The 12,500-nt window shown below is 45.9% G+C and overlaps 1 protein-coding gene across 3 annotated transcripts in view; it reads right to left on the bottom strand.

The window, feature by feature from the left end:
- Window positions 1-4,432: 4,432 nt before the first annotated feature.
- The window catches only part of nhsl2 (NHS-like 2), a 149,725-nt gene continuing 141,657 nt past the window's right edge, over window positions 4,433-12,500 (bottom strand). For all 3 annotated transcript variants that reach the window (XM_036957749.2, XM_090214411.1, XM_036957751.2), the window contains exons 5-9: window positions 11,375-12,500; window positions 9,249-10,397; window positions 8,352-8,619; window positions 7,919-8,063; window positions 4,433-7,480 (exon numbers count right to left, since the gene is read on the bottom strand). The exon at window positions 11,375-12,500 is cut by the window's right edge and continues 265 nt beyond it. In XM_036957749.2, coding sequence (XP_036813644.2) covers window positions 7,141-7,480; window positions 7,919-8,063; window positions 8,352-8,619; window positions 9,249-10,397; window positions 11,375-12,500 — 3,028 coding nt within the window. In that variant the 3' untranslated portion in view covers window positions 4,433-7,140. The remainder of the gene's footprint in view (window positions 7,481-7,918; window positions 8,064-8,351; window positions 8,620-9,248; window positions 10,398-11,374) is intronic.

The raw sequence follows: 12,500 nt of genomic DNA, 5'->3' as shown, positions 1-12,500 counted from the left end.
CACTACACAAGACTACACCGTCTGAGGCAGACTCTGCTCACTACAGAGGTAAGAAAACATAGCTACCGTTTAATTAAACATGGCAAGGAATATACGAATGTAAATGATATATTTAATGTATGAATACATTGGATGTAGGAAAAACTACAATGAAACCTAGGCTATATATTTATTGATATATGAATAACTTCTCTAGTCCATCATCTTGAGACTGGAGAGGTTTAACTACACAGTCTGAAGCAGACTGGAGAGGTTTAACTACACAGTCTGAAGCAGACTGGAGAGGTTTAACTACACAGTCTGAAGCAGACTGGAGAGATTTAGCTACACAGTCTGAAGCAGACTGGAGAGGTTTAACTACACAGTCTAAAGCAGACTGGAGAGGTTTAACTACACAGTCTGAAGCAGACTGGAGAGGTTTAACTACACAGTCTGAAGCAGACTGGAGAGATTTAGCTACACAGTCTGAAGCAGACTGGAGAGGTTTAACTACACAGTCTGAAGCAGACTGGAGAGGTTTAACTACACAGTCTGAAGCAGACTGGAGAGGTTTAGCTACACAGTCTGAAGCAGACTGGAGAGGTTTAACTACACAGTATGAAGCAGACTGGAGAGGTTTAGCTACACAGTCTGAAGCAGACTAGAGAGGTTTAACTACACAGTCTGAAGCAGACTGGAGAGGTTTAACTACACAGTCTGAAGCAGACTGGAGAGGTTTAACTACACAGTCTGAAGCAGACTGGAGAGGTTTAGCTACACAGTCTGAAGCAGACTGGAGAGGTTTAGCTACACAGTCTGAAGCAGACTGGAGAGGTTTAACTACACAGTCTGAAGCAGACTGGAGAGGTTGAACTACACAGTCTGAAGCAGACTGGAGAGGTTTAACTACACAGTCTGAAGCAGACTGGAGAGGTTTAACTACACAGTCTGAAGCAGACTGGAGAGGTTTAACTACACAGTCTGAAGCAGACTGGAGAGGTTTAGCTACACAGTCTGAAGCAGACTAGAGAGGTTTAACTACACAGTCTGAAGCAGACTGGAGAGGTTTAACTACACAGTCTGAAGCAGACTGGAGAGGTTTAACTACACAGTCTGAAGCAGACTGGAGAGGTTTAGCTACACAGTCTGAAGCAGACTGGAGAGGTTTAACTACACAGTCTGAAGCAGACTGGAGAGGTTTAACTACACAGTCTGAAGCAGACTGGAGAGGTTTAACTACACAGTCTGAAGCAGACTGGAGAGGTTTAACTACACAGTCTGAAGCAGACTGGAGAGGTTTAACTACACAGTCTGAAGCAGACTGGAGAGGTTTAACAACACAGTCTGAAGCAGACTGGAGAGGTTTAGCTACACAGTCTGAAGCAGACTGGAGAGGTTTAACTACACAGTCTGAAGCAGACTGGAGAGGTTTAACTACACAGTCTGAAGCAGACTGGAGAAGAAAGTGAACACACCCAAACACAGAAGGGTTATATGAATGTAAATAGTGTATGTGAATATGTTATAATATATATTCATTGTTGCTCAGTTTTTGGTGATTGAAAAAGGCAAAACGCTAATGAAATCAAAACAGTTCTCAAGTTACGGATGACTTTTCATTTGTCTTGTACTGATCATAGATTTTCTTTTGCTATCACCAGCAATGTTCTTTCATTCAGGAAACACAGATATGATAACAGGGTCGTTTGTATTCTCTAGGAACTAAATGAATCAAACGACTGAAATGAGGAGGGACTAACCTGAACTTGTTCAATAAGAGACATTCATTTTCATTGCAAAAATGTTTTCCATGGCAAACACACTTTGCTACCGTTTTGCCATGGTGGGCACTAATGAATACACCCCAAGTCAGAAAAAATTCAAAAGGACATCCATAGACAAAATCAGTGTTAAGCAAGAAAAATAATTTATTTGAATGATATAATAATTTGAATCACATTGGCAAGACATACATAGCTGCATGTGTTCAAACCAACAGCTACATAAACCACACTGCTGGATCTGAAAACTGAGGTTATTGATAATTATCATAATAATAATCATATATGCAGTAGAGTTTTAAATATGTCCTTCCAATGAGAAATAACAAAAATAGAATAATTCCAAGAACTCTCTCTCTCTTTATTTGAGTAGCCTAACCCAACAAACTTCATCTTGTTTCGTGGGTGTTTTTGTGTGTGTCTTTTAACTTAATAAAACTTTATTATTGTCCTGGTCCTATACATACAGAGAGTACTGTGAGCAGTTTAAAACTGCTGTACAACTAATTATCGGTTATACTCATTATACTTAGGGACAGGAGTTTTTCCTGACCACATGACCTGACCGGGAAACACTCTGGGCCGAGAGTTATATGCTATTTGTTTCTCATAGCCTATAACTAGGACCCTGAGTTTTTCCTGCATTGGTTAGGTAATGTGGTGAGGGAAAATTATGGGGCTAGATTTCTGTAAGAATGTTGTTCGGGGAAAAAAAAAGTACATATTTTGACAGAAAAATAACTCCTGTCCCTAATCATCCTATCACCTCTATATTTAATCTGAATAAGGGTCGTCTAATGGTACTTACATTGTATATACAGATTAACACTTCAACATAGCTCAAAAGGGTGCGATCAAATCTCATTTGAAACCCTTTCAAGTGTTAGACCAGAGTAGTGCACTAGATAGGGAGTAGGATGTGATTTGAGACAAAGGCTAAGATTAATATGTCTGTTTGTTTGTTAGGCGTCATGACAACCAGATGGTTGTTAACAGCTTGTCGTGCTGCTGTTTGATGTCGATGCAGAAACAAGATATAAAACACAAACTGACTAAAGGACATCTTTTTCTGTCATCCCTCCTCTCCCTCTCTCTTCTTCTCTCCCTCTCTCTTCTTCTCCCTCTCTCTCTTATTCTCCCCCTCTCTTCTTCTCCCCCTCTCTCTTCTTCTCTCCCTCTCTCTTCTTCTCTCCCTCTCTCTAGACTTTTAGTGTTCTGTGGGGAGTTTGGGGAAAGCTTTAAGAGCTGTCCTTATCACAGAAAGAAAGACAGAAAGAAAGACAGAAAGAAAGATGGAAAGAAGGAAGGAAGGAAGGAAGGAAGGAAAAAAAGAAAAAAGGAAAAAAGGAAAGAAGGAAAGAAGGAAAGAAGGAAAGAAAGAAGGAAAGAAGGAAAGAAAGAAGGAAATAAAGAAGGAAAGAAAGAAGGAAAGAAAGAAAGAAAGAAAATAAATCGATGGACAGAACTTGTATTAACCCAACTGTGATCCCCTCTTTCAGAGGAGTGATATATCCACTCGTGAAATGTTACCCACCTTCTCTCCCTCGCCCCCCTCCCCCTATCCTCATACCTCTTTCTCTTCTGCTCCCATACTCTGTAATACTCTACCACATTCCTAGACATGGTTGATTGGAGTTTGGAACCCACTATGATAAATCACTGTATGTGCCAACTGTAGGCTACTGAACAAATCTGTATTTCTTCGTGTGTGTGTGTGTGTGTGTGTGTGTGTGTGTGTGTGTGTGTGTGTGTGTGTGTGTGTGTGTGTGTGTGTGTGTGTGTGTGTGTGTGTGTAGCACTGCGCAACCATTTCTGTGGCTAGAGCTGGAATCTGCTACTGGATTGAGAGTTACAGTATTGTGTTCCTGCCTCATCCTCGGTCTTGGGCTAAGTCATCTATCTATTGCTTACATTTTTTTCAACTCTTTCTCTCTCCCTCTTTCTCTCTATCGTTGTACCTGTGTTTTATGAACAATATAAGGGTACAGCCAAGAGTAGTAATAGTAGGAATAGTGACGACCACTACTGTAACAGCCATAGTATATGACAGTAGTAACCATAATATACAGTATTACCGTAATATCCACAGTATATGACTGTAGTAACCATAGTATACAGTATTACCGTAATAACCACAGTATATGACTGTAGTAACCATAGTATACAGCATTACCTTAGTAACCATAATAACTACAGTACTTCAGAACAGAAAGAGTAACAACTCTGCATACCTCAAAGGGAGTGTAATATCAAGGTAGCTGAAAACCATAGAATATAACCAGTAGAATGGGCATAGAACCTCTGACCATAGGAATTTGACATTATGGCCCCATTGACGTAAATAGGGGTGTCCATTCTAGTAATTATATTTCTATGTAGAAAACACAGAAGGTTAAACATCACGCCAGACTACAAGGCAAACTAACACTGAGTTTTGTCATAGTTATTTTTTTTTTATGTAGTTCCATTCACTAAATATTTAAAACAAGCGTCACTTGACTATTTATTAATAACGTGTTCATTTACATAGGTTTTTTTTCTCTCGTTCTTTTCATTGTCTTTATAAGTTGTTGACGTTGTTGTTCTGGTTTCCTGAATGACCGATATAACAAAAAGAGCATCCAGATATTCATCTGGAGTCGTTGCGTCTCCGTGTTGTTGCTGGAGGGACAGAGCAGTAGTCTCACAGGGTGTGCTCCCTCTCTTCATCCACAGGGGGGCGCTGTAGCTTAATAGCACCAGGGTTTGCACAGCCCCAATGTAATGGTTCTGGAAAAGTGTGGTGAAAGGAGGATAGGTTAAGATCCGTGTTCACAGTCTGAGTGGGTCCAGAAGTCCACTATCCTTTCCTTTTAAGTACACATCCAGACATTCATACCCTTTTCCATCCGTCTCTTGTGTGTTCTTTCACACAATCCACCCTCCTGTTTTCCTTGTAACATGGATGGTTGATTTGGTCTGGATATAGGGACAGATGCACAATGCAGCAGAAGGATAAAAAATAAAAAAACATTTGTATTTTTGACAGAGAGGGTTGGATCGAAAGATGAAGTTGAACATAGCACTCTTGAACACGATATCAACGCGGCGTCCTTTTCTTTCCTTCCATTGACATTCAGGCTGTGTCGTCTGTGAGCGTGAAGCTCAGATGCACAGAAAGAATGGGAGGGGCACGGAGGGAGGGATGAGGGGAGGACGAAGAAATGTGAAGAGGAGGGGGCTACTCCATGGGCAGAGAGAGAGAGAGACAGACAGATGGAGCATGTGTTCCTGCCAGGAAGGAGGACGAGAAGAGAGGGAGAGTGGACGAGAAGAGAGGGAGAGTGCACGAGAAGAGAAGGAGAGTGGACGAGAAGAGAGGGAGAGTGGACGAGAAGAGAGGGAGAGTGGACGAGAAGAGAGGGAGAGTGGACGAGGGGAAAAGGCTGCGACATCACCCCTGCACAAAACGGACAGTATGAGAAAAAAACATGTGGAGAGGGCAAAAAGAAGAGGGTGATGCATTTTTCAATATGGCCGATGGATGGTTAGCTGTTTTCCTGGACTGTCTCGGTTTGTTTTGTGATGGTTGTTAGAAAAGTGGGTTCTAATCACAGTTCCGGAATCCCCTCAGGCCCAGAATCCTCTCTCAGTTCCAAAACGTCACGGAAAACTCCAAAGACTACAGCCACATGATTCAGACCACTTAATCCTCTCCTTAGGGCGGATAAATGAAGCCCTTGTCCCCACACACACACACACACACACACACACACACACACACACACACACACACACACACACACACACACACACACACACACACACACATACACACACACACACACACAAACACACACACACACACACACACACACACACGCACACACACACACACACACACACACACACACACGTTTCCACTGGTCTGTTTATGGCAGTCCTTTGGTCCTAACGGAAACCAGTCTAAACCCTGTTAAATAAACCCAACCCTGTATCATACTCTCTGTTAAGAAAGATCCACAGGGTTCAATTCTGTGCCCGCCATCTTTCACACCTCCCTTGCTGTGTTTGGTTATCATTAACTGTATACACACACACACACACACACACACGCACGCAAGTACACACACACTCTGACGGCAGTGCGAGGAGATCCGTGGGTAAGGGTTCGTGGGATTGTGTTCCATAGCGTCGCTCCTTCCGTTCAGTTGGTTTGATCCTGTTGTGTGCTGTGAGGTGTATCACATAGTATCCTACTACTGTTAGTACTACAGTAGTACTATTGCTGTTAGTACTACTGTAGTACTATTACTGTTAGTACTACTGTAGTACTACTACTAATACTGTTAGTACTACTGTAGTACTTCTGTCCTACTACTGTTAGTACTATTGTTAGTACTACTGTAGTACTATTGTACTACTACTGTTAGTACTAGTGTAGTACTATTATACTACTACTGTTAGTACTACTGTAGTACTTCTGTCCTACTACTGTTAGTACTATTGTTAGTACTAGTGTAGTACTATTGTACTACTACTGTTAGTACTAGTGTAGTACTATTATACTACTACTGTGGCTCTCCATAGTCTGTTAGAACAGTTCAAGCGGATTTTTTCAGTTTATACGGTATGTATGTATATCTTTGTACATTTATATGGCCTTCTATCGCGTATGAAAAGAGAAACATAAACAAACGAATAACAGGGAGGACACAGGCGTTGTTGTTTTCCTCGTTGTTGTAAACTACCTCGGTAGGCAGTCGCCAAAGTGCTTTGATTCAAACATAAAGGATCGGGGCTTGGTACCATGTCCAACTGTCAATCTTCCCGTGGAATGTTTTCGATTTAAACCGTTGTGGTTTTGTTGTTGTTGTTGTTGTTGTGCGAGGGACAGAAAATACGACACACACACTCACCCCATGTCTTCAAAAGACTAGTGTGGCATCTGTCGCCATCGAGCACAGGCCTGCGATGTACCCAGGTCTATTATCCAATCAAACGTTCCCTAGTATAGTCTCTCTCTCGTTTAAAAAAAAAAATAGTGTGTTGAAGTATGACATTAACAATCCTAATGTTCTCCTTTAGACTGAAGGAGACCTCCAAAAAAGAATACCCCTTAATGATGGAACGGACGGCGTGATAAACAGAACTCCTTTGATGACCATTGTGACCAACCATTGGCCAGTTAATAAACGTTTGTGAAAGGTCAATCAGTGGTTGAGTGGTCTGGTTGGACGTTCCTTTCTTCCATCAATAGTCCGATCGAAAAGTCTATAACTAGATTCAAACTACTTTCTCGGGAGATAAGAGAGAAAGAGAGAGAGAGAGAGAGAGAGAGAGAGAGAGAGAGAGAGAGAGAGAGAGAGAGGATGACCTGGGACAATTGGTTTAAAAACTCTCATTGGTCCTGAGGCATTCTGGTTCCATTATTCCCGGTGGTCATATCCCCTCCTCCGTCTGCCGAGGTGGAGAATTCTGTGACGCGTCGTGCGAGGGGGTTTGTGCTCTTGAGGAGTTCCATAGCAGAGACTCTGGCCCCTCCCGTGCTGGACTTGCTGCCCTTCTTTTGGAGCAGGGCCATGAAGTTGTCATTCCGCGAGGTGGAGCGCGGGGTTGAGCCCAAGGTCAGGGTTCGGAGGTCACCACCACTGGTGCTGTGCTTCACCGGAGAGACCAGACTCTGGCGGCTGCCGAACGAGTCCCCTGGTTCCTTACGGCCCAGGACTTTCCTTTTTGACCTGTAGGGAGGAGAGAAGAGAAGAAAAGAGGAGAGATGTTAAACGCATTAGAAGTCCTGACATGGATAGTAAAACAAGTAACATTTGGACCAGTGGGACATTTCGCCGGTCCCCACAGTGAAAAAGGCTTTTCAGGCTTAGCGGTTAGGCTTAGTGTTAGAATTAGGGTTATATTTATATTTAGGGCTAAGTTTAGTTTTAGGGTGAGGGTTAAGGTTAGGTTAAGGGAGAAAAACATTGTTTTAAATGAGAATGAATTGCTTAGTCCACATAAGGATAGTAAAACCAATGTGTGTGTGTGTGTGTGTGTGTGTGTGTGTGTGTGTGTGTGTGTGTGTGTGTGTGTGTGTGTGTGTGTGTGTGTGTGTGCGAGCGTGTGTGCGAGCGTGTGTGCGAGCGTGTGTGTGTGTGTGCGAGCGTGCGTGTGTATTGGCATACCTGTGTATTTTGGTGAACAGGTCCTCTGTGGTGTGTGTGGTAGGTGTGTGTCCTCTGACATCATCATCCATTTCCTCTGTGATGTGGAGTTCCGTCTTGTCACTAACGACCAAACTGCTCTCCTCAACACTCTCCGCATCATCACCTGGAAACAATATGATTGGTCAGTTACTCTCTGACGACAGACCAATGAAAACAAGAAACATTTCTATCAATGGATATCAATCAATAAATGAAGAAAACAATTAACAATGACCAATCAAAACAATATTGGTTTTTCATTTGCGATGGTAACCACTTCCATTTCAACTACGATTGAAGTGAAACCGGAAAGGAAGTTGTGCACTGTAACACTTTCACCCCTGACAGGATCTGAATTCCAGCTAAATTGATTTTGACTTATTCATTTCCCATCATAACATTGTAAACATACTTCTGCCTGTCTCTGTAATGCTGAGCCTCCCCTCCACGTCTGTAAAAGAAGAGCCCTGTAATGAAGACTCCATGGAGCTTTCCTCATCCGTCCCTATTCCCAGGTCATTTTCCTGGTTTTCCTCTTTCCCGGGAATCACTTCTGGTGGGAACGCACCAACGGGAGAGCGGAGGGCGGCAGGGCAGTCTGTCTGTGTTCCCTGTCTGTCGGTGGTACCGTTGGAGGGAAGAAGCAGAACGTTGGGCTTCTTTGGAACCGGCGGAGGAACCTTGGGGAGCGATTTGTTATTAGTGGTGTACATGATAACCAAAGGACAATGTGCCATGTAGCAAGTAAATACATGCAGACAATATACTGTATATGTTTATGAGAGAGAGAGAGAGAGAGAGAGAGAGAGAGAGAGAGAGAGAGAGAGAGAGAGAGAGAGAGAGAGAGAGAGAGAGAGAGAGAGCGAGAGAGAGAGAGACAGTATTGACTGACTGACCACAGAACAAAAAAAAGGCATTCATTGAACCCTAACCCATTGAACCCTAACCCATTGAACCCTAACCCATTGAACCCTAACCCATTGAACCCTAACCCATTGAACCCTAACCCATTGAACCCTGACCCATTGAACCCTAACCCATTGAACCCTAACCCATTGAACCCTAACCCATTGAACCCTAACCCATTGAACCCTAACCCATTGAACCCTAACCCATTGAACCCTAACCCATTGAACCCTGACCCATTGAACCCTAACCCATTGAACCCTAACCCATTGAACCCTAACCCATTGAACCCTAACCCATTGAACCCTAACCCATTGAACCCTAACCCATTGAACCCTGACCCATTGAACCCTGACCCATTGAACCCTGACCCATTGAACCCTGACCCATTCAGCTGGCCTACCTTGGGTTTCTTCTTGTCCAATTCAGCCAGACAGGATATGGTCATCCTGCTAGGTAGAGACTTGCTCTTATCCTGAGTCTCCTGCACTTCCTGGTTACTGCAGGGAGAGGGGAGAGACCCTCCATCCTCAGGCCCAAGACGGAGCTCCAAGTCAGGGTTGAACTCCGGCTCCATGGAGGGGTCCTCCAGGAGGGGCTGGGGCAGGGGGAGAGGAGGCAGATCGTACAGGGACCGGGTGTGGGGGAAGGAGGGGGCATCATAGAGGCTCTGGGGGTAGTGGAGGGGGAAGGTTTGGGGATGTTCCTGGGGTCTAAAGGGGCTGGTGGGGGTGTGAGGGAAGGCTTTCTTCAGCTTGGGCTTCCTACCTACCACCATGTAGATGCTGGGGTTAGGCATGGGCCGGGGAGGGTCAACAGGGGAGGCAGGGGGGGACTCGGAAGCAACGGGGGAGGAGGAGGGGGACTTGAGGAGGATGTTGAGGGGGCGTTTGGGTAATGGGGGCTTGAAGGCCACAGGGGGTTTGGGTCTGGGGGCAACGAGGGGGCCGGGGATGCAACCGGGGGTGACAGGAGGGGGGGAAAGGTCGCGACCCTGCTCCTCCTCAATGATGTCATTAGAGGCTCCATCAAGGCAGTCCTCCAGGTCAGTACGGGAGACAGAACGCAGGCGGATGTTCCGGAGCTCGTTCGTGGTCACCACTGGGAGAGTTGATTGGCCGCCGGCACTCAGTTTACCGGGCTTAGTGGCGGTGGACGTGTCAGAATGGCGCCGGCTGGCCTTCTGTTTTGGTTTGATGGAGGACAAATCCAGATGAGCGTTAACCGGCATCTCGAAGGACAGCCTCGATCGGGCGGCAGGGTCCCGTGGTGATGTAGCTGGCAACGAAGACTTCCTCTCTGGGATTTTGGGGCGCATCTTACACCCCAACGTGCAGGCGGGCCCTGTTGGTGTTCCTGCCACCTGGTTGGAGGGGGTGATGGGCGTCGGAGTTTCTGACTGGCTAGAGTAGCCGCTGGAGGGGGACATGAGTCCTGGTGGCTTGAAGGGGGAGGAAGCTTTGGTCGACTCTGCCTCAATGGAGAGCAGGGAGGGGGAGGTGGCTCTGGAGGTGGAGGGAGAGTCCAGGAGAGACTCGGAGCTGCCCCGAACCTTAGATTCAATTAAATGTGATTCGATTAAATGTATTAGACATGAATGGTTAAAAACATGACAATCATCTTCCTGGTCGCACATCAGAAAAAAATTCCTGAATTAAACCAGGGCTGCCCAACCCTCTTTCTAGAGATCTAGTGTCCAGTAGGTTTTCAGTCCACTTAACGCCTTAACTAGATGAGTCAGGTACCTAGTTTGGTTAGGGTTGGACTGAAAACCTACAGGACTGTAGATTTTCAGGAAGAGGTTTGGGCAATGCTGCATGACACAATATAGACCAGGCCTGGGTAATTATTTCCATGGAGGGCCACATTCGAATATGTCAGACCAGAATTATATTACAAGATTATACATCATGTGAATGACTGTGTTGACAAATATATCTACACTGTAAATCACGTCCAGATATGCTACTTATTGTACTTTTTTAACAAGCACAGAAAAAACCACATCCATGTTCTCCTTTTGGTAGGTATTTTCATTATTAAACACACAATGAACTACACGGAGGGAAAAGTACACTGTGCATTCAGCACCACGGACAGAACTCTTGTTAACAGGTTTGCACAAAAACACAAGAAAGAGAGAGAGCTCAACATTACATTTAAACTACTCAATCAGTGTGAGGAATGAAGTTAAGTACTTCAAAATCATACAATGTGATTTTCTGGATTTTTGTTTTAGATTCCGTCTCTCACAGTTGAAGTGTACCTATGATAACAATTACAGACCTCTCCATGCTTTGTGAGTAGGAAAACCTGCAAAATCGGCAGTGTATCAAATATTTGTTCTCCCCACTGTATAGACAGTACAAACAGCAAAATACCAACAACCTGTGACTAAGGGAAGTGCTAATGGCCCTATTCACACTTGAGATAAGTAGACTTAACATGGATTTAAGTCCAAATTTGACTTCATGTTGGTCAACTTATCTCATGTCTGAATAGGGCCCTTTGTGTATAGGACTCTCTTACCTTCATGCACTCTATAACAGTCGTCCCTGTGGCTGTACTAGACCCAGACAACGACCTGTAGGGGTCAGAAGCTTTCCACTCCTCCAGCTGCCAGTGGGCTGGGAAGGACAGCTCTGTTGTGTCTGGTCCGTGGACCTCGAGGCTAGGGGGTCCGTCCACGCCGCCGTGGCCCAGCTCAGGCTCCTCCAGATCGGGCTTGGAGAGGGAGGAGGAGGGTAGGAGGAAGTCTGGCTGGAAGTCCTGGAGGTGGTCCCGGGGGATGTGTAGGGATTTGGGGCGTCCATCCCGGTAGTGCCCTCCGTTGTGGCCATGCACGCGCCCCTCGGCGTCCCCTAAATTCTTCACGAGCGAGACGCTCCGGACGGGTGGAGGGGGTTTGCGTTTGGACTTCTTCAGCGAGATGGAGCGAGAACGTAACCGTAGTCGACCGCTCGGGGGGAAGTTGCCGTCGGTTACGGAGACGTTGTCAATGCTGTTGCTCCCATCCTCGGAGCTCCCGCTGGGGTAGAAGAGGGCATAGCTCTCGCCCCTCTCACCGCCCTCGCCGCCAGGGTAATGGTGGTGTGGGTGGCGCATCTCTGTTAAAACGCTGCCACCGTTCCCGTTTGTCCCATTACCGGCTCCAGGTAGTCCACCGAGGCCGTACATCCCGCCGCAGATGTTGTCCGTGGAGCAGAACGAGCCGGAATCCGTCGGCGTGGAAAGAGAACGCTCACGGAACTTAAATGCATTGGCGGCGGCGACAGAACGCGCCGACCTCTCCCTTCTCTCTCCTCCTCCCATCCCTCTCTCCAGACCACTCCGTTCGTCAGTGGGGCTAGATGCCGCCCCCTCTGTCTCACTCCGCCTCCCCATCATCATCCCTATGGTGCCTGGGTGCCTGTGTCCGGAAGGTTCTGATATTGACGTGAACGAACTAGAGTGAGACTGCGACCCTGAGCTCACGGAGAGTCCCAAACTGGTCTGAGAGGGGCATATCAACTCCCCACCCTGCCCCGCAACCATCCCCACCATCCTTGCTCCCTTGGGCATGGTCGCCGGTCCCTTCCCCAGCGGACTTGGAGCTAAACTATAACTATAGGCCTCGTTCCAGGCTCCCGGGGAGAAGGTGGAGCCCTTGGGGCCG

The sequence above is a fragment of the Oncorhynchus mykiss genome, chromosome 21 (assembly GCF_057628025.1).
Source record: "Oncorhynchus mykiss isolate SJ-2025 chromosome 21, ASM5762802v1, whole genome shotgun sequence".
NCBI lineage: Eukaryota > Metazoa > Chordata > Actinopteri > Salmoniformes > Salmonidae > Oncorhynchus > Oncorhynchus mykiss.
This window is presented reverse-complemented; position numbering and strand designations above follow the sequence as displayed.